Source organism: Carassius auratus, chromosome 32 (genome assembly GCF_003368295.1).
Source record: "Carassius auratus strain Wakin chromosome 32, ASM336829v1, whole genome shotgun sequence".
Classification (NCBI taxonomy): domain Eukaryota; kingdom Metazoa; phylum Chordata; class Actinopteri; order Cypriniformes; family Cyprinidae; genus Carassius; species Carassius auratus.
Genome location: NC_039274.1, coordinates 35488117 through 35514793, shown reverse-complemented (window position 1 = coordinate 35514793; position 26677 = coordinate 35488117). Strand labels below are relative to the sequence as shown.

Here is a 26677-nt window from a genome sequence, read left to right as displayed (position 1 = left end):
ACCAACCAAAGACTTTGCACCAACTGACCACTATCTATCTGTGTGCCATCTGTATTTGAATATTTCAATATATGAATCTACAAAATATATTTTCTTATAATATAATATACATCATATTTATTACTAGATTCTCCTCAATGTCTGACTCAAATTTATTGAGGCTGATTTCCTACCTTTCTTCTGGTTTTGAGCACCACCCTCTGAATTCTGCAGTCATCTACAAAAAGAGCTTGTATCTTCTTCAGTTTCCTTACTGCATCTAGTTTGCCGGCCTGAGTTGCTTGCATCGGTTTCTCTCTTTCCCTTTTTTCTCCAAGCGTTCTCCTCCCACAGCCTCCTTTCATCCACCCCTTACTACTTCATTCCCTCCCTCTTTCCAGGCCCAGCCCCACGTCATCTGCTTTGGCGCTACTGTAATTGCTAGAGGTCGAATATCTTTTTTTCTCTGCCTGAAACACACAAACACACAGTTTCTCCCTTTCTAACATATACACATTAGCTCCCTTAAAGGCTCAAATTGTTGCTCCAGCCTTTCTTTAATGTATGTCAGTATTTACTTATTAATGTATTTCTGCTCATTATCACCATTAACTGACAACACAGATCCCTCAAAACCTATTTCAATTCACAAAACATATTGATTTAAACTAAAAGACAATGTTGAGTTATATAATGAATATGACGCAACTGCACTCATCTCTCCACTCTCTGTCCAGTCCTCCAGATGAAATCGTAAATATTATGTACTCTATTTGAGATATGTAGTGTTACAGTTGCATGTACATAACAATGCATGATTAAAAGTTTCATCATGTTGAAAGTCCAAGCTTTGGGTTGCTTTGGATTAATGCAGCTTTATTAATTTCTTCCACCAAAAAAACCCTTCAGATCCATTGATATACAGTTTGATATGTATGATGTATGTTCAGTTTCTCAATGCATATTTTGCCATGTTAAACAGAGTAAATGCACTGTTTATTTATTTTTTTGGTAGGATGTCCTAAAAAATAAAACCCTACATGAAGAAGATATGAGAGCTGTTTTTTAAACTTCTCAAATAATTATAATTAGGTTATATGATATTTTTTGATAAATAAAATAAAAAAATAAAAAAATAAACGGGAATGTTAATAAGACCTTGGACATTTTCTGGGGCATTCTCAGGTCTATGTTAAAACAAATGTCTCTTACTCTCTCTAATAATGTTGAATGATTAAATGGAATATTTTGCTGGCCCTTGACAACCTCAATGCAGACAGACCAGATTTATTTTACTTTAGTGAGACAGCACTCTCTCCTTGGCCTTCCCTTCAGCTTTGCATTCTGTTCAGCATGTGTCTGTCAAACGCCCAACAGATATTTTGTAGTCTGGGCTGTTGCACACATTGATGCAAGTACTGTCCAGAGAATATTTTTGACAGTATACTACTCATCATAAGATAATGTTTATTTACCTGAGAGCGTTTATATACTGGTAATCTAGAATAACTAGGACTGATAAAGGTTAGAGGTGAATTAGACAATAAAACAAAGTCACGTCATGTAGATGTAGTACTGATGTTTAACTTCAAGAAAAGTTAACATGTTAATTTTGAGGACTTATCTTTATGTAAGGAATGCAAGGGGATGTATGTGTATGCAGGCACTGCTAATTTGATTGGCTGCATGGTGCTGCCCAACATCTAGGAATAAAAACACAATGATTTTTTTTATTTAAAAAAATGATTAAAAAAATAATAATAATTGCCACGGGGCAGCACCCTTAAAAGTACACCTTTTTATCTTATCTTTATCTTATCTACCCCGTAAAAAGTATATTTTAGTACCTTTACTATTACTATTACTATTACTAACACTAGTCTGTGAAATAAGCAATACATGTTATTTTTTTGATGGAAGAAATTCTGATCAGATCATCTGGACAAAATTTTTGTTCTCTTTTTATTTTTGCTGTATACATTTTTCACGATTATATATATATATATATATATATATATATATATATATATATATATATATATATATATATATATATATATATATATATATATGTATATATATACTGATCTATCTAGTCTATTTCAAATCTTTCTTTCTGCCCTCCATTAATGCATCTTTGCACCATTACTGCATATACATAAGTTATACTTTATATCTCCAATTTAGTGAACGTGAAAGGGACTAATGCTTTTATCTTATTATTACCAATTCTGGACTGATGAAACTGAATGGCAAAATGCAAGGCCAGCTCTCGTTCATTACAGCATCCAAATCTCCCCAACCCAACTCTGCCTTATTCATGTAAATATTCATTCCAAGAAACTGATATTCCAACAGCTTCCAGTTCAGGATGCAAGCCTCTTCTGTTTTTAAAATGGGACAAACCAGAGTGCCATAGCTGGAGATTGGTTAGCCCGTCTTTGTTGGGCATTAGAGCAGCTAACCTCCAGCTCCCACTTCTGAGTAGCACGAGGGAGTTCTGATGCCATTCTGTCTCTGTGTGAGTTAAATAACTCTGAGCCTGGAGACCCACAGCTTTGGCCCCAGCTGTGAATGACATACAGCTGAAAGAGAGCCAGGTCAAGTTGCATGCTGTCCTTTCACACACAGAGAAGTCAGAATGAATGCTGGTGACTGTAGAGACAGCTTTTAACATAGGCCTTGATAAATCTTGTCCATAAATCTGCCAGCCCCGATCTTTGGGAAACTTGCTAGAAAATTCAGCTTTTACTTTACTGCAGACCTAGATATAATGAGATAAACATGGGATTTACCTGATATATAGCTGCCAAGTGGCAAATGATAACACTGTACGTTCTCTGTTATTATTTTTGTTTTCACTGGAATCGCTAAATTTTCGTGCACACACAAAAGTGATGAGATCATCCAAAGCCACAAATTTATGTTATTAAACAATGGAAAATACCTTGAGGAAAAAAATTGTATGTATAAGTTAAGTTCCAGAACAGAATCATTTTGTCAGAGCTGAAGGGCATTTAAATCCCTTCAATTCTCTGTGAGGGCAGAACTCAGGGGAGGAGGAAAAAGGGCAGGATGGGATAGAGACCCTCATTACTGCTGTACTAGAGGCTATTTTGTGTACTGGGGTGCCCTTTGATTGTAATTGGCTGTATTTTTCCTTCACCAGGGAGGGCTGATGCACCTGTAACAACTGACACTAAGATTTGACAATTTTGCACACTGTACTTCATATATAACATACTGAAACGTGTATCTCATTGTAAATGATCTCTCAGTGTAAAAAGAGAAAAATTATGAAAAGTCAGCCTTGAAACAGGAGGTACACTGCCATACTGCCAATTATTGTCTGGACTGATTTCAAAGTGCAGTTAATTTGTATATTATCATCAATAATCATCTGTTTTAAGCATTCGTTTAAAGAACCAGCTGATAAAATTCATTTGTTTTTGAATCAGCCTACTGTACAGGTTGTGCACTATATTTTTTGTTTACTGTAAAGAATTGGTTCATATGAGTCATTTGTTGTGTACCCAGACACAGTCTTTTTTTTTTTTTATAATCTTTTTATAAAATATATTATATTATATATTTATATTATATTTTCAATATTCTTTTCACATAAAATGGTATTTATTTTGCCATGATGCTGAAGAGCAGGATGTTGATCTAAGAACACATGGGAAATTTATTGAGTGTGTCATGACATACTTCCTTAAAAACACAAGAAACAAGACAGTTTCCTCCCTTTTCGTCTCTGTAAGGGATCAGACAGACAGGATGGGTGCAGTCAGGCTACAGGACTATAGCTCAAAGACAGAAGGGGGGGGGGGGGGTGTTGACAGAGTGGGGAGACATAATGAAAGAATATAGCTTTTACACAATATTATATTCAATTTGGTCTTAAAGGTTTTATTTTGATAAAAACAAAAAAACTCTATACAAAAAAAAAAAAGTAAAGTGCTGCAAGAGTCATCTGCAGATATAAACTGTATGTTATCATTCATGCACGTAGGGACAGGATATTCTTAAGAGGGTTATCAGAATTTGATAAAGAAGCAGAAAATAATGAAATTTATTTGATGCCATGTTGTGAAAGACACATTGTCAAGGACGGCCTAGCTCTGCTCTTAAGGTCCAGTTATGCTCATAAAAGATCCTTTCTATCATAGAAATGGCAAGTTCTAAAAAAAAAAAAGAAGCAATACACTTTTGACTCAAACTCAGTACTAAAAAGACCTGTTCCTCCCATATGTCCTCACATGTCCTTGTGTCGTTTAGTGTTACTGCAGTGACTGAAAAGCATCCCCTAGAGATTGTCATTGCCAGGTGAAGAGCTGTCTGTTGTTTTCCTTCTTCTAATCTCCCTGTTGCTAATGGTCAGGGTGTGATAAGCAGAACCAACAGATGGATAGACGGGGATTATGGTGGGGAGGTAGAGAGAGGAAAGACAAAGGATGGCACACGTTAGGAAGTGGAGGGGGCAGGGCAGCAAGAAGATGATACGGGTGGGGTGATCACTATGGTCACCATGAGACTAGACCGTGACTCAGCTTTCTGCTGATCTGTCAATCAAATTACACAGGATTCACTAATCACATTTTGCTGCATTAAGACATGGCTTATTCAGCATGAAATGAGGAAATTTCTTAATGACTTTTTTGCATGCATAGAGAATACAAAGTGACTGCTATGTGTGCGAGCTTTCTGACACAGCTTGAGATGTCCTGATGCCAGCTCTGAACTGCATGCAACAAAACCATGAGCCCCAGCTGCAATGATGGCCATCTGGCAAGTGCTCAAGAAGAATATTCGTTACTGACTTTTCGCATCCAGAGACAAACAATATAAACCAAAGTCACAGCAGTATTTTCAGAGAGGTGCATCAGAACTGTTCTCTTGGATCTGGTCTTTTAAGAGGGGGTCAAATGAGGAGTTAAAGCATGCAAGAATTTGAAATGCAACATTTCTTTACCACAGGAGCTGCTCTCTTTCATTATTTAGAAAGCTCCAACAAAGATGTAGATGCACTTTTCAAAATTGCTTCCAACCCGACCTACATATTTCATAGTTTGGAATTCCAGGAGTCCAGCAAAAAACTGCATAAAGACTAACAGCACGTCATCTCTGATTCTGTAGATATCCACTTCACCTGTCAGGAATAATTAATTAAAGCTGCCTTTTAGCTTTTATAGCAGCTTGCTTTTTTTTGGTGATTGATTGATACAGTCTTGAGAGATAAAACGATCAGTCTTGAGAGATAAAGATGTCAGATGTTTTTCTTGGATGAACTGTGCACAGTGTGACAGCACATGGAATAATCAAACCTGACAAAAAGCTCTGTCAGTGACAGTATTTTAAAACTAAACCCCACAGTCTGTGCAGCCTATCTTTTCCTCACTTGCTGTCCTCCTCAGTGGCTCTGATTTTGGGAGGAAATGAAAACTCTTTATGTTTACTTTTACATCCAGCTACAACACATTACATTGCTTATGAGACGTTGCTGCTACAGCTACTCGAGCATGGACAAAATTTTGGGTGGAGGGTGACTGAGGGTGGAGATATGCTAATATGGGACAGTCTGTCAGCAGCTGTGGGTGGGGCCTGAACAGTATGATGTCATACTACTCAGAAAATCAAGACAGCTTGAAGATAGAGACTTTTTAGGTTTTCTGGTGATTAAAAAAAAAAGAGTGAGTGAGTGGATTTTTATCATTGTAGGGTGGTTGTGTCCACACACTGCTAAGACACATTATAAGGCATTTTAAGGCATCATAGAAATACTTCTGAGATAAAGACATTTAAAAAATGTAAAAAATCTAATTCTTTATAGAATTACATATTTTATGTAAATTAACATCTGAAAATGCTAATTTAATGTATGCTCATTGGTGTGAAAATAGCAGTGACAGCTTTTGAATTTTAGAGCATTAATGTGCATTTTAACAATTTGAAGTAAATAATTTTGCCTATATGAGATTAAATAATTATTTGGTGGCTTTCACACTTTACTAAGTCTCATCCCTTGTACTTCTCAATCTCTGTTGTGCTTTCTAATGCGATGGAAGCTGTGCATAAGTTAGTCCCTCTCCTGCATTCTCAGTCTTGGAGAAAGTCCCTTTATAAATTGGATTAAGGCTTCCCATTTGGCAATGTTTTGTTGACTAGACAGACTTTATCTCCTGCTGTCTCTGGCTCCCTGTGCAGTCTGCTCCTGTGCTACACAGAAGAGGAAAATCATGGCTAAGACTTGCCATCTGCCCTGGATAAATTAGCCAGACACACCACATCCAAACCCGTATAGTCACAGTGCCATAACCTAAGCATTGTGTAAAAGCTATAAGCAATATTAAGAATAGTGGTCAATCTAGGTTTTGAAATGGATTATGCTATTAGAAGATTGATTTTTGTTTGATTGTACTCATATTTCTACATGCCTGCCATGTATACTCATTTCTATATGACTGTATTCTACCCTTTTCTGCCTTTTGGCAGACTTGAGAAGCAACACTGTGATTGATTTAGACAAAGCGCTGCCATTTCAGATGGTGCTAAAACAACATCAGCCAGACCTCAGAGACTTGCATCCTTTAATAGTGTTATGCAGCCACTGATGATGAGCACCGTGACCTTCCACAGTGACATGACAATGTCGTATTAGCCTGTTGTGTTCTTGCTTGGCTAATCTCTTCTGACTGTTTGTCATTGCTGGCAGGATTCTGTTTCAACATGATCGCCAGCACAGCACTCTGAGCTAAAACTGGCTTTTGCAAGGTGTGCTCTGAAATGTGCTCAGGCTAGTGTCAAATATAAAACAGCTGTATGAGAGGCTGAGTGAGATGCTGAGTAAAACTATTAAGACAAATATCAGGGGAGATGGGATTATCAAGGGAGCATTCAATGACAAAACCAGTGATTTCTGTGAAATGTAATCTAACACGTGCACAAGTGAAAAATTGAAAATGACTTTTAAACCTCATTTTGTATTAAACAGGTAGTAAACAGGTAAAATGTCCATTTCAGGCTTTTAAGAGCCTCTTGAAAGGTAAAATCTAATTGTGTCATTAAAATGTTTAATTATAAGATAGATGCTTTAACTGCAGGAATATGCATGGCAAGTGATTATTTTAATTAATCTACACTATGATGTTTATTCTTTAAAGGTGCCATATGCAAAAATTGAGGTAAAAATATCCATAACATGACCTACACACATCAAAAGAATGAGAAGAAAGGGCGAGGATGTCATTAAAAAAATGTCAAGTTATAGTGCTGCAGAGATATCAACCTTAATTAGCATTAGCATTACTATCCCCGGCCCGACAGGTGTCGTAATACCAGTTTCGGCCATTCGGCCTGCAATACACGAATAACTCGCATGACTTCTGGGCGTACCTGAACCTGATGTCAATCATGTGGAAAGTACAGCCCAGTACTTTCAATTAAAGTTCATTGAGCATTTCAGTTCAGGGAAGAGAGTGCCACCCGCTACAGGGAAACAACCGCGCTCGGAATCACAAATCAAATTAACATCGGCACTGCTTTTAATCGCTGGAGACAACTGATGGACCTGAAAGAAATTAGGTTCGACTCCGAACTTGCAACATTTCTTTTGTATTGGTAAGTTAGATGCTGTTAGTAGTTCGCTAGAAGTTTGTTTTATATGTTTGTGTATTTGTTTTCGGGAAGTTATAACATAGCAATGTATCGAAGGCTGTTCGATAAACGTGCTACTGTTAGCGATGGCTAACCGTAGCTGCGTTTGATAATTAGCTAGCTATAACTTAACGTTACCCATTTTATTATATCATAACTAACCTGCTCTGTCTAGTCTGTTGGTCTCCGTGTCCTCTTTGCTTCGTGGTTTTTCTGTGCGTGAAAAAATTGATGTGTGGCGTGAAAGCGTGTGAAAAGAGTCAATTGCGTGTGTCTCACGGTGAATGCTTGAGAGTTGGCACATAGAGGACAGGTTGATTATTGCTGTTTAGCGTTTGTATTAGTCTATGATGTGTCCCTGTTTGCGTACAGGGACATAAAAAATAAATTAAAAGTGATACATGGACCAAGGTGTCTGAGATTGTTCATTTTAAGTAAAGGATCCTAATATTTCGTCCACAACAATATTTAATGAGGTTAACTTATAACTCCCTGTGGTTAGTCTGCACGAGATCAACAAGCTTGTTACAAAATAAGCATTCGATCTACGTTAGAGCGTCTGAGCGCTCACAAATCTTTCTGCAGCGTCGTGAGCAGAGCGGCAAGAGCGATTTTTGACGCTCTAGACGCCGGGGGTGTGAACGCACAGTTAGGCTTCGGCAATGGCTGTAGTGTTGTTGTGAAAGTAGGGGCGGAGCATAGAGACTATGCCGTTTCTCGTTTGTTACTCTAGAGTAGACCAATTCACTTTATTGAGGCATACTGCCCCCATCTGGTATGGAATGTCAAGTATGATTTGATTTTTTTTGCCAAATATTACAGATGGCTCCTTTAATAACCTAAAAGCTTGTATTTCAAAGAATAAATTCTTAGAAACAATCGTCTGTCTAAAGACATACCAGTGGATGTCAAAAGGTTCAAATCTATTTTATGATGCCCATGAGATAGCTTTTTGTTAATTGGTTGTTTAGGGAATGTAAAATGAACTTCAATTTAAATTCAACAAAAATCATTAATTAAGATATAAAATATAATTTAAGAAATTCAATATAATTAAATATAATTTGCCTTTCCGTATGATATTTAAAGACCTTTAGCTTGTCTGTAGTGCTTGCTGTTTGTGTCACTGACGTCATTAGCAGAAAAAAAAACAATTTCTTTATCGACAGATTTCTATTTCTGCACAAATGCATGCACGTAAGTGTGTGTCCTATCTGTCTTACATCATGTGACCCATTTTGGACTCATGCATGGATTTGAGCTCGTGAAAAAGTTAATGTTGATTGGATGATTGTGTCTTTAAATAGTGGTATATTTTTGAGTAGGTTCCCAAACAGATGCAAGTGTTAGAGAGTGTTAGAGCTGAAATCTGTGTCAGTGGGTCTCCACCTGGCGATCTGTCTGTCCAGGCCTCAGGCCTTGACTCGTGATTTTTGTTTTGCTCTGAAAATGTCCACAACATAGCGTAACATAACTTTTTTTTCTTAAACATCCTCTCTAGTGTCTTCTTTATGCTTCCTTTTTGTTTCTCACTGTTTCACATTTCTCTTTTGTCCTTCAACCTGTATCTTTCTCTAAGCCCTCCAGCTCAGTATTGTTGTGTGGGATTTGTTTAGTCAGTGAAGTTTGATTAATTGGAGGCTGGAAGCAGAGCTAAGCGCTCTGAAAACTGCCTGAAGGAAGTCTGGGCTGCCGTAAGTCCCGGATCACATGAGGTTAGATTCATGCCTCTTTAAACTGCCTTCCACAACACTGACTTTCTTCCTGAGGACTGTAATACATGTAATGCATTTCTCATGCCAAGTTTGCTTTCTATTCAGCCCATGTTTTCCATCCTGATTTCTAAAATTCGAGAATGTTTTTGTTGGCCTTATTGCAATAGAGAGTGTACAGATTTGATATAGAACTGAATTTGAATGAAATGATTGTATGTTATCATGTTCTGGCTGGCATTTATAATAATATTGATCACTCTTGCTGGAATAGCTATCCCATGCTGTTGTGAATGTGCAGTGTCTAACATTTTTCCTAAACACACTCACTCCTTTTGCTCCTTTGGACTTTCTCACTGATGCATTTTCTAAGAAAATAAAAGGCTTGGGGTTTTGGAATATCACTTCAAAAAACACTGCTGAGGGCCAGAGAATTCTGGGAAGGAATGTGAACCTTCACGGTGCTCAGCTGACCTCTCTTTTTCTTTCTGCTCACAAAAAAAGCTGCTCTCTTTTTCCTTTTAAGCGGCAATAACCTCAGACAACTTGTAGGTATTGTTTACTTCAGCCTGAAGTATCAAAACATTTTCATAATGTTCTCATTGTGCTTTCTCTCTTATGACCAGGCCCAGATGGAATCTGCTATCTTTTTTCACAATTTCTGTGCTTATTTTGTGGAGGAAGGGGAATCTGGGAAATGGATTTAAAAAAGAGAAAATGTGTTAAACCAGGATGAGAGTACTAGACTATTAGTAATATATGGAATCACCAAATTAGCTATAATATAATACGTGCAAAAAATTAGGAATGGATGTGATTGACAAGCATTTTAGTTCTGTGGAAATCTGCCGGAACAGATTCTGCATGGGCTGGGATTTTGGTGTTTTTCTGCAAATTTTGGAATATTACATTAAAAAAGTTAAAAAATGTATATAAAAAAACATTTGCTTACTTCAGGATGAGATTCTGTATGAAGACATGCACACACACTATGATGGAAACAAATTTAATAGTTGAAAATACATTTTAAATGATTTTTTCCTGCCTAAATTTCAAATTCATCTTAAATGAAATTTGAAATTTGATCTGAAATTTCTTATGAAGGAACTGAGCATATCAAGATTTATAATGGAAGATCCGAGTGAAATTTTATCATAAGGCAACTGGATTACTGTATATTGTGTGGAACGTGTGCGCCATCCTGAAGTGTCACATCCCCACATTGTCTTTATGTATGTTCAGTATTGGTATGCAGTCTATTCTTTGTTTTGATTTACTCATAGAGGGTAAGGTGTGGAATTACAACACAAAAGTGACAGGAAACCTGACATGTACATGAAAAAAAAAGTTTAAATGAAAATATATTATATAAAGACAGTGAACATTAAAGAAGTCTATAACTTCAGTCTAGCGTGAATGATACATTTTTGCAAGGACCATTTCAAAAAGGATCTCTTACATTGCATCTGCACATTGTTTATGATGAGAGAATTCATGAGAGTGCAGAGATTCAGAGTTCAGTCAGTATGCACACAGTAAAAAAATAGTTGATGAAACAGAACCAGAAATCAAAAATTAAAATCAACAGAAATGTGTATGATTGGTTAATAATGCTCAAAGCTGCAAATAACGCATAAAAAGAAATCTAATGCAACATGGGCAGATTTAAATATAATGCTGTAATTGACAAATTTCATAAATTTTCAAATTTCACTTGTATTATGACAGCCAGAATAGATTTAGCTTGTGCAGGGGCATTTTTTTTTCTCAATGGAATGTGCTTCTTAATTTTGGTGGCATTACTGCACCAAACCTGAAAGTGTGTAATTTACCAGCATTTTACTGCAGCCGACTGCTGTTCACCTCTAAAATGAAAAGAGTCTTTGGTGAGTGGGATCACTCAATGGAATGTGTTGCAGTACTGCATTACAGATAATGAGCTCCATTTTCATGAGACTGTGTTAGTAGGAGAAGCATGTTGAAATCTTGAGAACGGAAGCATTTGACCCATCTTCATCATGCTGTCATGCTTTAGTTCCCTCTCCCACATTGTTTGACTTGTGTAGGCTGTAGCGTTTCCTTAAACTCACTTTATGGTTCTGCTAATCAGCTGTGGGCCTGCTATTGTCTAGAAATGTGTCAAAAAAATGTAGAATGTCTGTTGTACTTGGAGTCATGATAAAGGATGGAGCAATACTTTATTGGGTCTTTACTACCAAGCTGTGGGTCTGGTTCACTTACATACGAGTAAAACAACTTTTTTCTCTCTGATTCTTTCTTTTTAGAACAGAGTGAAGCACTATTATTATTATAATAGGATGTATTATTGATAAGCCGTAATTCAGTAATGGTGATGGGTGCTCCGTTTCCGACATGCGCTGCATGCAGTAGACCAATCACAACAGACTGGGTCATTGGACCAATCAGAGCAGAGTAGTGTCACACAGAGGGGTTTTACATTGTGAGTTATTCTTCTTGACTCTACAGCTTGTGAGTGCGTGTATATGTCTATGCATCTAGGATTGCAGTGGCAATAGATACAGATATCTTAAAGCAAGAATTTTTATATAATATTTTCTCGTTTCTGTGCCTTAAAGTAAGAGTGAAAAGAGTGCAAAGACAGACAATGAGAATTACAAGATAGTGTGAACAACACACACTGATGCCTCACAGCTGCTGTTTATCTACAGCCCAGGACCACAGGAAACATATCCTCTTCCCAGGGTCTCTCCATCACGTTCACTACAGCTCTCCAGGAGCTGAGCAGGATATTTATAAATGACATGATCTCCTTTCCTTTTCTAAAGAGAGTCCCAATGAAACTCTCAGTCTCTGTGGAGTTAGAGCAGTTTGTTCATATTCGTCTACATAATATTGACAAGGGCATTATCATATCTGCATCAATTAATACATTGTTTTGCACTTTCTCAGGCTTCATAAAAACAATCTAAAAAGTTGACTAAAAATGCCAGACTTTTAAGTTTTTGTTCATTATCTGCATAAGCACGTTGGCCAGCGGGAGGTTGGTGTTGCTAGCTGCTAGGACTTGGACCAAATGTGACTCTTCTCAGCACGTGTTCACACTGGTTGCATAGGGCACAATAAGCCTGAAAATTCAGTCCAGATCATAAGATTCCCTCTGAGGATAAAAGAAAAACTACAGAATCCAAATCAAGCTTGTACTCAAGGTTGCTAGGCTTGCTAAACAGTGTCATACTCCTCTGTTTTCATTAAGCAGCTCAAAGTCTCCTTTCCAGTGTCCCTCCCTCACAAAACTCATCATCTAGAACAGAATTATCATTGGTAAGATATAAAAGCATTTCAGTCAAATAAAAAAATTAAATGAATAAATAAATCACCTAGTGGACTGGGAATAGTTTAGAAATATCCTAATTTCATATGACAAGCCAGGCCTGCCTCTGTTGGTTATTTCTGTTCTATAATATATTCTGTGGTTTTTTATAAGTGCATGTATTGAAACAAACCTACACTAGACAAACAGTTTTATTGTCTTTTTTTTTTTGGACTGTATTTAAAGAGCCAGTAAGATGAAAATTCTAAGCTTCCTATCACTGTTATAAGTCCTGTACATTAGGTTTAAATCCATCCAAGGTTAAAAAACATTGTCATTTTGTCAAAATATCATTTTAAAATTACCTCAATTCTCAGAGATCCCCAAACGGTTCGCACGAAGCTGTTCAAAAGATTCAGTTTCGGAAGCATACTGTGTTCTGATTGGTCAACTGACATAGTTTTGATTGGTTGTTCCGCACACACCTCCACGGTAAACTATGCATTAGCATCTGTTTGGGGTGAATTATGTCTTATTCCTCTCATCGCAAAGCAAACAGTAAAATAAAAAACTTGAACAGTCTCGCTGCTTTTTCTTCTGTGGGTGTATTCAAGCCGCGAGCTTCAGTTTGAATAGAATAGCGTGTTCAGCGCGGGGGCATGGTCACATTGGATAAAACGAAGGGAGACATGAAAAACAGACATCGCGTTGTTTTCATTACTTTATCACAGAATATATGTTAGCAGCTTGTTTAGTTTTAAAGTAGACATGTCAAGCTTTCTATAGATATCTCTCTCATGTCTCTTCGTTGAGTGTTCAGGGAGTTACACTTCATTTTAATGACGTGTTTGTACATGTCGATCAGCGCAGACCGGCTGCAGACATCACACATACTGATAAGACGCTCGGGAGAAAACAGACACATAACTTCATAATCATACTTCGCGTTGTGATTCGGAGATGCTCTAAATAAAGTTGGTAATGAACCATCTTTTACGCTTTGAAAATCCCGCTGTACTCACCGAGATTAGAAAAGCAGTAATCAGTGAAGTGTTGTCAACACAACAAAAGGGATTTGTTGTACTGCTCTGGTATTGTGTTGAAAATTAATTTTAGCCATTGGTTCTTCTGATCTTCATTCTTTGGCAGTGAAAATAAAACAAACGGTCTTCTCGACATGATGCTATCACACCAACCAGAGCGTCTGTGTGGGGGGTGGGGCAGGTCAGAGATCCGTTTCTCCCAAGACGGTAGGCGGAGATTATTATGCAAAGTGTTCCTAGTGACGTACATAGAGATGGGCAAAAGATTTGAAATCTATAACGACTCATTTCAGCGATTCAGAGTCGACTCCTTACTTTAGAAGCCAATAACTTTATAAATCGTCTACTTTTTGGTTGAATTATTTGCACATTGTTTACACTGATGGACAGCTACATCATATACTGTAATACAGGTAATTTTTGATTTCCCATCTGTGTGGCTCTTTAAGTTTTGCTGAAATATCCTGTATGGGAAGTATGATTAATATTGAGACAGAAACTTGGGCAGGACATTAAAGGGTCTGTTTCTTTTCTTTTCTTTTACTCTTTTTTTTCTTTTATGTCATTTCACCTGGCTTTAGTTATGTCACCATGCTTTGCTACTTGCTAGTTGCTGAAGATAATATTAGAGGAAGAGCCTCTTTTTTTGTTCTAGAGAGCATTTGATTGGACAAAAATCTATGTAGTGTAGAATGAGTCATTCATATTTTTTGTGCATTTTTTTGTTGTTGTTGTTCTAAAAACAATAATAAATAAATAAAGCAACCAAGTTCTGATGATATGATACTCGATTATTATTATTAAATCGATTATAAGTCATTATAGCATTGTTCATAAAGTTACTTAATTACTGACAAACACTGTTTAATACATGGGCTTTTTTCTCTGAAATTATAGCAATGAACAAGTTAACAGTCCTCCTACCAACGCAGTGTCTTCTCAGTCACTTAAACACTCCTGACAAGTGTGTTTCTGTGCATTTAATATGTGAAACTTCCTACCTGCCTCTCAACCTAATGACATGCAGACATGTGCAAAGCCACTCACACACACCATAGATGAGGACCCTTCTCACAATCCCCCAGTAAATACACTCACAGCACATTCAGTGATATTGAACATGCAATGTCTGCCTGGCTCTGTGCCTTGATATTGGGGAAAATGTTCACTGGAGAATCTGATGCCTGTTGGCATTTCTGTCAGACTAAATTATGTCCAGGGTGAAAAATATGCTTAAGTTTTAAACAAAGGCATGAGGGTTTCATGCTTTGACCTTAAACTCAGACAGAATGATCTCTTACCCCTCCTCCATCCATTCCTCCAGCTTTCTTTTGCCTCTTAATATATAATTGATTACAATGTTTCGGTAGATTTCATACCTTTTAAGTTAGTGTGGTGTGGGATTTAGGGAGTAACTTTGTGGTGCCTGGCTATTCTGATGTAATTTTTAAAGATCTTATCATTTCTAAAGTTTTTTTTTTTTTAAGAATGCTACCACTAGCATGCTACCATTTTTATTTTATTTTATTTCGGTTGATAATTAAATAAAAAAGTCAGTTATATGTGCTGTAAAGTAGTGCTAGTAAGCTCTAACACCTGTTATATGGGGACTTTTCTTAGACTGTCTGAGAGACACATTTTTTATGAATACAATATTTAGCTTTCCTTCTTTCATGAGACTTTTTTGCCTTTAGTTCATAAACTGTATGAAATGAACATCCACAGTGATTTATTAATTATCGCATTGCGCTGTGTGTGACAGGAAGTGACGTGCAGCCAGCTGTTTTATAGCCCTGCAGTGAAAGATGCATCTTGTCCTGTTCATGACAGTCTGGGTGTGTGACCATTTCAGTCCCAAGAGTCTGTGAGGATATCCTGCCACACAGCAGTGTGGTTAAACACTAGTCTATATGTGCGCTCACACTCTCACATGCAGACGCACTCTTGAGTGGAATCGCTCTCTGTCTCTCACTGTCTGCCACAGAGTGCTGTTCTGCTCAGTAAGCACACATGCACAAACACTGCAAGGTCATTTAGCTCTGTACAGTACCCATCACTCGAACCCCCACTCAACATCTCACCCTTCTCCGTCAGAGCAAAACACACACACACACACACACACACACACACATCAGTTCTTACACAGTCAGCACCTGCATCAAACCAGTAATTCTGCCAGGCATAACTGCAACACACATCACTGCATGAAAACTGACATTGACTGAGATTTAAGTGAGATATGCATTGCATAAATGAAGAAACTGCAACTCTGAGTAATAATATAATACTGTATTATATATATATATATAAAATGCATAAACATATACACAGTATATTTGTCTTATAAACAGTGTCTCTCTGTGTTTATCTCTTCAAATATCAGCTTTACAGACTTTACAAATCTGTTTGATTGTATACTGCATTTAAGATAATTTCATATAATTATTTAGTTAGTCCAGCTTTTATGAATTATATTCAGTTAGCCAGCAGCTCATGACAACTATGAGAGTCAAATGACATAAGTCAAACTTAAAACTCTTTTATAAACATACAAACAAGAACAATAAAGACATAATTAGCCTGATCCACATTGATACTTATACAATGAATTCAGTTAAATTGATATTGATATTATAATCTATGTCAAAATAAAATAATAATGTCAAAAAGTGTCCAAGTTGACCTGAATTCTCCCTATATCCCTTGGCCTACCCCTTCTCATCTTGTCCATTTTCCTCTTTTTCCTTTTTATAACTGTCACGCATACTGTAGTATGTTATGTGACATGCCCAGTCTCTCCTCGGAAAAAAAAGCACAGCTCAGCCTTTATGCAGGGCAGCACTGGATTAAAAGCTCCTCATCGTAATCAGTTTGCTAAAGCTGCACACATACACACACGCTCACACATAAACATGCCTCACCCAGCCAAGACCCACTGCCCTACTGCGGGACAGGCACTCACATATCAAACACTCACAGAGAGGCAGCTGGACAACCACACATAGAAGTTTGTACTGCACAGCAAATCCAGCAGGCATAAGATTCACCTGCATTACCAAACACTCTCCACCTGTCCGGCACTGCGGTACACTACAGTCACAGATTCAGCAGAACATCCCACTGCAGTGAAGCCCAAACCCAGCAGCCCCTCCCAGCCTCACACGCTCCAGCACACGCTTACCTTTGTGACAGTCATGCAGAGAACAGTGCAGAAGAGTCCGTTTCTGTTCCTGAAACGCTGAGTGAGACAGCAGGACAGAGAGAGAGAGAGAGAGAGGACTCACTGAGTGTGTGCAGCTGCAGTCTCTACGACAGCAGAGTGAGACACAAGAGATTGAGAAAGAGGAGAAGAGAAGAGAGAGAGGGGGGAGGAAGGGTTTGGTCGCTGTCTCTCGCTAAGTATCCAAGCCTATCAGTGCTGCGGTAGCTGTGGTCCTGTAGTCAGGAGGATACTGCAGTGAAGCCAGCTCAGTTAGTACTATGACTCTCTCTCTCCTTCCATCCTGTCAATCTGATTACTGCATGTGCTAATGATGATTATTGATATCCACAAAGGCATCACTGTTATCCACAAAGGCATCACTGTTTACCATGTCATACTCTCTCTTTTTAAATCTCTGCAAACCACGTATAGCATATTAAAAGTCATGTTCATGTTTTTTGGGGGTGTATTAAAGCAAAAAAAATAAAATAATAATAATAATAATATATATATATATATATATGTATATATATATTTATAATATATATAACATTTCTTAATTAAAATTATATACTTTAACATGTTTATTATACTCTTACTTAAGAAGTTTAAACCCAAAAACAAACATATCAAGAGGCTATAATTGTTGCAAGAACTTCAGAAATGAGAAAACATGACATAGAATGAGCTGTAGCTTTATGTTTATGTTATGCTGCCCTCTTGTGGGTCAATATTACATCACTAATTACATTCATTGCACAACACATTTAAATAGAAGTGTAGCCAAGTACTGTGTCCAATAATCGGAATTTGAGCTCTGCATTTAACCCATCCAAGTGAACACACACCGCAGTGAGTAGTGAACACAGAGAGCAGTGGGCAGCCATATTTGCTGCGGAACCTGGGGAGCGGTTGGTGGTTCAGTGAGAAACAAATCTTGATTATTGAAAGTGAAAGAGAGTGTTGTTCATTCACTCTCCCCGACCTATAGGTTAACCCCTGCTAATACTGAGACTCAAACTGGGTTTCATGTCTGACTCTCTAATCGTTAGGCCCTGACTGCCCCCGAAAAAGCATGGTTCACCCAGAAATGGTGTCTTTATTTATTCATAGTCATGTGGTCCCATACCTGTATGACTTACTTTTTTCTGTGGAATACAAAAAAAAAAGATGCAATGAAAATTAATGGTGACTGAGGCTGTCATTCTGGCTAACATCTTGTGCTGTATGGTTGAAAGCCATGCATACCGGTAGTTTAACTTTCTAACAGAATGGCAATAAGTAAATGACAGCATAATTTGAATGCAGATCTCCACTTCTTTTCATTGAAATGAAACCTAAATGTCCCAGAAATGGCTGCTGTCATGTTTTGCTGATGACGTTTGGAGCCGGAGTCAGCGTAGTAGTGATCGTGAGCTGGAACCATGGTGTCTACTCAAACTCCCACAGACTCAATTGCAAGTACACAATCATGACCCCACATCCCATTTTTATAGCATGGAATAACCTACTAAAACCAAACACTGTAGACAAACAAACACTTGAACTTACAGCATACCTTATTTTTTTTAGCAGCTAACCCCTATTGGTAGAAAGCATAACAATAATAATTATAATAATAATAATAATAATAATTTTCCAATACTGACAGCCATTCAAAATGAGTAGGGCTGTCCCTGACCAAGGATTTTCATAGTCAAATTGGAATTTTCGAATCTTGCCAATATTCGACTGATAGTCAAATCATATATTTGGGGGTGGGGCAAAATACATTGAGTCAACATTAGCCTATATGACAGTAGTTATTAATATTCAGAATTTCTGTTTTGAGCTGCTCAGTTTTTTTTTTTTTTTTTGAGGATTGTTTGTTAAAATAAGGTTCAAAAGAACAGCATTAATTAGATTTAAAAGCCTTTACTGTCACTTTTTGATACATTTAATTTGATATATTTTATTAGATCGATATTATTAATTTCTTTTAAAAACAATCTGATACACCCAAATCTTATGAACACATTTTTGTTTGCATTTGTATACAAGCAACATTTCAGTATATTATAGTAGATGTTCTACCAGTGCCTGTTCTTTGTACTATGTGTTTCTTCCAGACAAGCAACTAAGGTTTAGATTTTATATATTAATATAGATATTAATATATATTATGTTGTCTATACAATTTAAGTCAATAGTAACCAAACCAAACATTTTTCTAAATATCTCCTTTTGTGTTCAATAGAAGAATAAAATAATTTTTTGAGTGCAGTAATGGGTCACTTAAAATCTTTGCAACAGGAAACAGAATGTTAACACCAGGGGACAGTATTTATATGCTTTGTCAGAGCACACACTCACATACTTACTGTATGACGACGAGATTCGAGGCAGACCCCCCATTCTGGCTTGACTGTCCACCAGATCTGTTTACACAGAAAATGTAACTCTAGTGGAACTTTTAATGTGCGTTTCTTTGGTTACAGCTTCCCATGTACATGACACAATGTTCCAGCCACATGCTGTCTGCACAGAAACCAGTTCCTCTGAAGTTAGGGGTGAAGGGAAAAAGTAAGGGCCTGCAAGAAGGAGACAGGACAGAAGCTGATGAACTGATGGCCTTATGGAATACAAACAATAAGAATAAGGTGTCACAGTGGATATGGAAAATTATAGCCAAACTTTTTTTTTTTTGTTTTGAAGGGATAGTTCACCCAAAAGTTGTGGCTATAAACATTTGGAACATTTTCCAAAATATCTTCGTTTGTGTTCTTGCAAAAGAAAACAAAGACATATTATGGGTTTGGAATGACAGGGGAGTGAGTGAATGATGGAAGAATTTTTGAATGAACTTGTTATTGAAATGTCAAGTACAGTGCATGTGCTTTTGTATGTTGGTCACATAAACATAAAAAGAAGTGTACTCCTCTAAAGCGCCACTATAGATTATTAAAACATAGTGATTTACAATGTATTCTGAAGCAAAACCTTTAATGTAACACTATTACAAAGTGCACTTTTTAAAAGTGTACTTAAATGTGTTAAGAAACATGTACTTTTAAGCACACTTAACTGGCCATTTATTTCATTAGTATTATTTTGTCTGCAAGTAAGTCTATAGTTTTTATATACTTTTAAGGTTTGAATACACTGCAAGTGTTGATTCAATACAATTAAAATCACTTTTTTTTTCACAAGACGTGCTGTGCATTTTATGAAACCTTTAGTGCGTCAGAAAAATGTGTCAAATGTGAAAAAAAAGTTTTGAAGCGCACCTAACCTTGACCTTTCTATATAATGTTGTACTGAGCCGCAGTAGTCCTCTTTATAAGATTTTATTCCCAACTATACAAGTTCACCCATAGTGTCCATAGGTCTGCACCTTTAAAAGATTACAAGTAGAAGGAAACCATGTGACTCCACCTCCACATCCACCATAACTCTCCCTGCATTTCCCTCAGAGTGATACATTAAGGTTTGCATTGCACATGTGGCATTTTCCCCTCATAAAGACATTAGCCTGTTGACCCTGTCACATCATTACAGGCTTATTCTGGTGAGTTATTGCCGCTGCTCCACAGGGTTAACTGGCTGTCTGGAAATAGAGCCATCTCACTGATAACTTTAAACATGCTTTAAACATGTAATGTTCTCATAAAGAATTACATGCTTTTTGCATGTCATATTTGACTGATTCATTATACATGATGTGAAAATTATATATATATATATATATATATATATATATATATATATAGATATATATATATATATATATATATATATATAGATATATATATATATATATATATATATATATATATATATATATATATATCTATATATCTATATATATGAAAAGATTATAGATGTAGTTTTTAGAATTTTTAGAAGTTATTGCAGTGGAATTATTGAAATGTGAATAAATGTGAGTATAAGCATTATGTGTCCCTCAGGGTATCATAAAAATCATAAAAATACAATCAGTATAAAATATAAATTATTTTTATGAATATGCTACTCATATTTCAAAGTTTGAATGCTTAAATTGTGATACTTTAGAGCTGTCCTGAACTCAGTGGTCACAAATGCTTTCATGTGGTCATGGGTCCATTTAACTGTGCATTTAATGTTTGGTTAAGCTTTTTATGTATTGGGCTGATCCAGTGCCAGGTATAATGTGTGTACAAAGGTCAGCGCTGTCTTTTGTGAGACCGAAGTACAAATATGGTTGAGTGTGTGGTCTGTCAGCTACCTCACCTCTGAGGCACAAAGAGGTTTTAACCATGAGCCCAGTGGTCTTGCTTCAATTATAGCAGTTTTGTGAGCCACAGAGGTGCATGGAGCTTCAACTGAAAAGCTTTATTAACTAACCAGAGATTACAATGAAGGAAGAGGAAATTCTATTGAAGTCTATAAAAAAACATGCAGGCGTCCATTTGTCGAAGCTTGGTTGCGTTTTCTCCACCATTTACGTGTTAGTCTTTAGGTTGTGATAATCTTGAAAGCATTGTGTTGAAAATTTACAAATGAATCAGCAATGTTTTGCATTATATAGCAGAAAATATATATAAAAGAAAATTATAATAATTATTATAATTATATAATTATTATAAATGATATAATTTATAATATAAATACATTGCCAGATGATTGATTGCTGATTATTGAAAACAAATTACTGTTTCTGATCCTGACTAACAAGTCCAACTGAGAACATCCTTATTGAGAGCTGATAGAATAGTGCAGTCATTATAGCTGTCACCAGCTAATGAAATCACCATAACCATCGGGGAAAGAGATGCTTCTCCAAGAACACATTATTTTTTTATTTTGTTATTTTTTTTGACTATCCAAATAGATCCTGTTGTAAAATTCTGGAAATTTTTGACAGGAAATTCCTAAATAATTTCTACGTTTGTGATTATTCCATAATTACACAAGTTTTATGTTCTGCTTGACTTTTTTTCTGTTGGATAATGTTATTTGTGCCTCTTATATGCTCAGGCTATGTCTCTCTACTTTAACAAATAGATCATCTGTATTCAATACAGGCATTGTGGGATTTTTCATTCTTTCCATGGAGTGGTGCTTCTATGCCTCTGGAATAATCTTTACCTCTAATCCACCAAGCAGTATGTAAAATCAACCATCTGAATATCTGAGCTGGTATTTCCAGCTGAACACTCGCTCCAGGTCCCCAGCTGTTTGGCTAGATCCAAACCCAGCCACCCAGCTATATTTCAGTACTCTTTGTAAAGATGCCCATGCAATATTTCCAGACCTTTTCAAAAGACTTAGGAACTGAGACATACCCATTTGTAGAGCAATTATGTGTTTATTTTCACTTCTGTATATTTACAGAATAGCATAGCATATTTGAAGTTTCAGCAGTTTCTGTGACTGTGACTTAGGTCTAGGAAACTTAAATTGCTTAGTCTCTGGTTTGTTGATTTGTGACAAATGACTTGCAATAAAATCAACTTTCTGGGCGTGATTATCATACAAGCTGATGAAGCAGAAAGCACAAATCTGTTTTGGATGATTTCTTGTTACTGTAAACAGTGTTGGGGTAACGCATTACAAGTAATATGAGTTACGTAATCAGATTACATTTTTCAAGTACATTTTTGTAAATTAAAAAGTAATGCATTAGTTACTTGAAAAAAGTAATCTGATTACGTGACTCATATTACTTTTTTCAAGTAATTAGTAAAGTAATGCATTACTTTTTCATTTACAAAAATTTACTCCAGTTCCTTTGTTTTTCCATTTACTGACTGACAAGTCTCCTTTCCCCATATTGGGAGAAATTGGAAGTACAGAGGCGTTGTGTACGCTGTGTGTGTCACGCTGTCTGGTCTCTGTTTACCTGGGTGTCCACTAGTGGTCTCACTTCCCCATAGGCACCTCACTACAGGCACTATAATTCCCACAAAGCCTTGTCCCTTCATCACGGTAATTGCACACCTGTTAATTGCACTCAGTTGTCTTCACTTTCATAGTCCTTATCCTGCCTATTTAAACCGTTCTGTTTCTGTTTTTGTCATGGAGTCCTTACTTTGCGTCACCTAGTTTCCTCGAGGTTTCCTAGTCCTTGAGTTCCTGTTCTTGTTCTTGTTCCTGTTTGTTTGTTTGTTTCTGTTTGGATTGATGTTGGTTATGACCCCGGCTTGTTTTTGACTCTGATTTGGATTACCCTTAATAAACCACACTGCACTTGGATCTTCCGTCTCCTGTGTTCCCATACATGACAGAAGGACTCCATCATGCTAAGATAATAGCAGTGTGGGATTTCGTATACATTCCCCAGCCACCATAAAGGAGCAGATTGGGAGACTTTCTAACCTAACCACTCTCCGTCAAAAAGGGAGTGAGGTGGGGGGCTTGGCGCAAATGTTCTGGACAATGGCAGTGGGGATGGGGTATAATGATGAGGCCCTGAAGGACCTTTTCAACGACTGCCTGGATACCCTTTTACTGGGTGGGAGATGAAGGGGCTGGAGATACTGGACTTTTGGGGGTTCACCAGTTACCTACAGCATCAATCTCAATGGGATGACTCAGCCACACCTGTCTCTCTCGGTGGGATGGCCGACTCTAGACCGGGGTCTACAAACAGTAGGACCGCCAGCCCAGCACCACTGCACAATATGACCGCCAGCCCAGCGCCACAGCACACGGTGGTTGCCAGCCCAGCGCCACGGTGCAAAATGGCTGCCGGCCCAGCGCCACTGCCCAAGATGGCCGCCGGCCCAGCGCCACAGCTCAAGGTGGCCGCCAGTCCTGAGTCATGGCACAAGATGGCCGCTTGTCCAGCGCCTCTACACGGGATGACAGCTACAGTTGACCCTCCAGAGTCGAGTCAGGTTCCCGTTGACCCCCCAGAGTCAAGGTCAAGTCACCAATGATCTTCATGGGCGAGGTCAAGTCACCGACTATCTTCATGGGTAAAGGCAAGTCACCATTGATCTTCATGAGCAAATGCAAATCACCATTGATCCTCATGAGCAGAGTCAGGTCACCAATGATCCTCATGAGCAGAGTCAGGTCACCAATGATCCTCATGAGCAGAGTCAGGTCACCAATGATCCTCATGAGCAGAGTCAAGTCACCAATGATCTTCATGAGCAGAGTCAAGTCACCATTGATCTTCCTGAATCCAGTCTAAACTCTGCAGAACTACCAGAGCTTCTCCACGTCTCTGCTGAACTACCAGAGCCTCTCCATGTCTCAGCCGAACTCTCTGAGCACTCAACTGATCCTGTCGTGGCCACGGAGGCCACCCTTGACTTGTTCATGTTCTCTTTTTCAGACTTGCCTATCCAGACTTGCTCTCATGTATTATCGATCCCACTGTGGTGTCTTCTGCGCCACCCTGGTGGGCTTCTGTCTCGACCGCACGGATGTGGTGGTCTTCTGCGCCGCCTGTTGGGCTTCTGTCTGGACCACATAAATTTGGTGGTCTTCTGTGCCGCCCTGGTGGGTTTCTGTCTGGACCACATGGATTTGGTGGTCTTCTGTGCCGCCCTGGTGGGTTTCTGACTCAACCGCATGGCTCCAGTTACACCTTGCTCCACCCTGGATTACTGCCCTGTCGATTCGGCCCGGGGCCACTGAACTTTCTGTCCTTCCTGGACTTGTGTTTTGTTGTTGTTTTTGTTTTGTTTTTTGCCCTCTTCTCTCTGTTTCCCTCTATGGACCTGGCCCTCCGTCCCTCCCCCTGGTCCTCCGCTGTTCCACCTCCCTCCTGGTCTCTGTGTTCCTTGGTCTCTTCTTGGTTTCGGGTGGAGCATCTGCTAGCTGCTCCGTGGAGGAGGGGGTAATGTCACGCTGTCTGGTCTCTGTTTACCTGGGTCTCCACTAGTGGTCTCGCTTCCCCAAAGGCACCTCACTACAGGCACTGTAATTCCCACAAAGCTTTGTCCCTTCATCACAGTAATTGCACACCTGTTAATTGCACTCAGGTTTGTTCACTTTCACAGTCATTATCCTGCTTATTTAAACCGTTCTGTTTCTGTTTTTGTCATGAAGTCCTTACTTTCCATCACCTAGTTTCCTCGCATTTTCCTAGTCCTTGAGTTCCTGTTCTTGTTCCTGTTTGTTTGTTTGTTTCTGTTTGGATTGATGTTGGTTACAACCCCGGCTTGTTTTTGACTCTGATTTGGATTACCCTTAATAAACCACACTGCACTTGGATCTTCCATCTCCTGTGTTCCCATACGTGACAGTGTGAACATGATGTAGATTTAGACTAAATGTAAATATGCATTCATTCATCCCACTTGCAAAAAACAGATTCAGTATTCATCAAAATGAATTAAAACCATCAAATGCAAACTCAGAATATGATGCAAATCTGCGATAAATATAACAGTTAAAGTGCTAAATTGCAAACAGTGTTATATTTAAGTTTTATGCTGTATTGTTCAATGTAAAGATTTGTGAAGATTTCAAATTCTGTAATACAATAATTTATTACGATTTTCATTTGAATGAGTTTTGTAGTCATGAAAATGTGTTTTCATTTTGGTTAAAATTTTATTTTTATTTCAATGAACAAAAATGTTCTGGTTTAGTTTTCGTTTCATAGTTTCATTTAATGTTACGGCACTGGCTAAAGCACCAGGTCTCATTGTTTCCACTTACTACTGAGTGAAATGTCTTTTAAATGTCTGTATTGCTAGGAAATAAGAGGACAACAAAAACATTTATGCAAGAAAGAAATGACTCTGCATTATTACTGCAAAAATCTTCTCAGCCTCAAGAAGTATAATGCGCTCTTCTGATAATAAGTCATCATATGGGATGCATTTACAGGGCCTGCTCACAGGGGCTCAGTTCGGTGTTTAAGCGGTCAACCCTGAAATAAATAATTACGTCTAAGTCTCCTCAAACCTAATAATTACATGCTGGAAATGATGGAGCTCTGCGTTTTCCATGGTGATGCAGGAGAAAAGAAAGATATGATATCCCCCTCTTTTCCATTTTTCCATTCAGTTTCATGTGAAGGGATGTAGAAGCTCTATGAAACAGGAGCATTTCCCTTTAGCAGGCACGCACAAGACATTGGGTGATTTTAGACCACATTATGAGCTAACTGCTCGATGCTGAAACAAATGCCTGTGCTCGAGCAGCCACTGAAGGGCTGACTCAAGTGAGAACACACCAAGGCCAAAGCTAAGGCTCAAAAGTCATTACTTTTGCAGCGTAAAGTTTACAAAGGACAGTTTCTGCCCACAAGGTCCTTGTTTGCTGTAGATGACAGTGAGGAATTGTGAATTGATAGTGTCATGGATTTGTTAAGTCCAGTGGTTTAATGTGTACCCTGAGTTTACCTGTGTATATAATTTATTAGGTGGTGTGGTTATAAATTGCTGGGTTAAACGGAGCTGTGTTGTCCCTTGTTGGTTTCTGGTTGTGTGTCTTCATGTCTATGCATTTGTTTGCATGTTTTAGTACTTTGTGCGTGTGCATGTGTGTGTATGTAGTGCAAATCATGTGGCTATTCCTGCTGTGGTGCGCGGTTTCAGTTTCCACATCTCTCAGTGTTGCTACTGGCTCTGAACGCAAGTCAGCTCAGATGCCAAATATCTGGAAAAGTAAGAACGACTCGCTGCTCAGGCTAGATCATTTGCTCGCTTGCTTTCAGCATTTATATTAAAGGCCTCTGCCATTTTTCACAATATATAAGCATTATTGGTACACTGTTGCCCTGCTTACAATTAAACTGCTCTCCATTCTCTCAGCAGTATTCTCATGTGAATAACCACATCATGTGCAATAATAAAACCAATGAGGA

The 26677-nt window shown here is 37.9% G+C and overlaps 1 protein-coding gene across 3 annotated transcripts in view; it reads right to left on the bottom strand.

Moving 5' to 3' along the window:
• The window catches only part of LOC113052352 (coronin-2B-like), a 35219-nt gene extending 18109 nt beyond the window's left edge, over positions 1-17110 (bottom strand). The window contains exon 1 of one of the 3 annotated variants that reach the window (XM_026216815.1): positions 16864-17110. In XM_026216815.1, coding sequence (XP_026072600.1) covers positions 16864-16878 — 15 coding nt within the window. In that variant the 5' untranslated portion in view covers positions 16879-17110. Of the gene's footprint in view, positions 1-173; positions 626-16863 lie in introns of those variants that run through there. The other 2 variants (XM_026216813.1, XM_026216814.1) reach the window with 2 other exon arrangements.
• Between the last annotated feature and the right edge of the window lie 9567 nt (positions 17111-26677).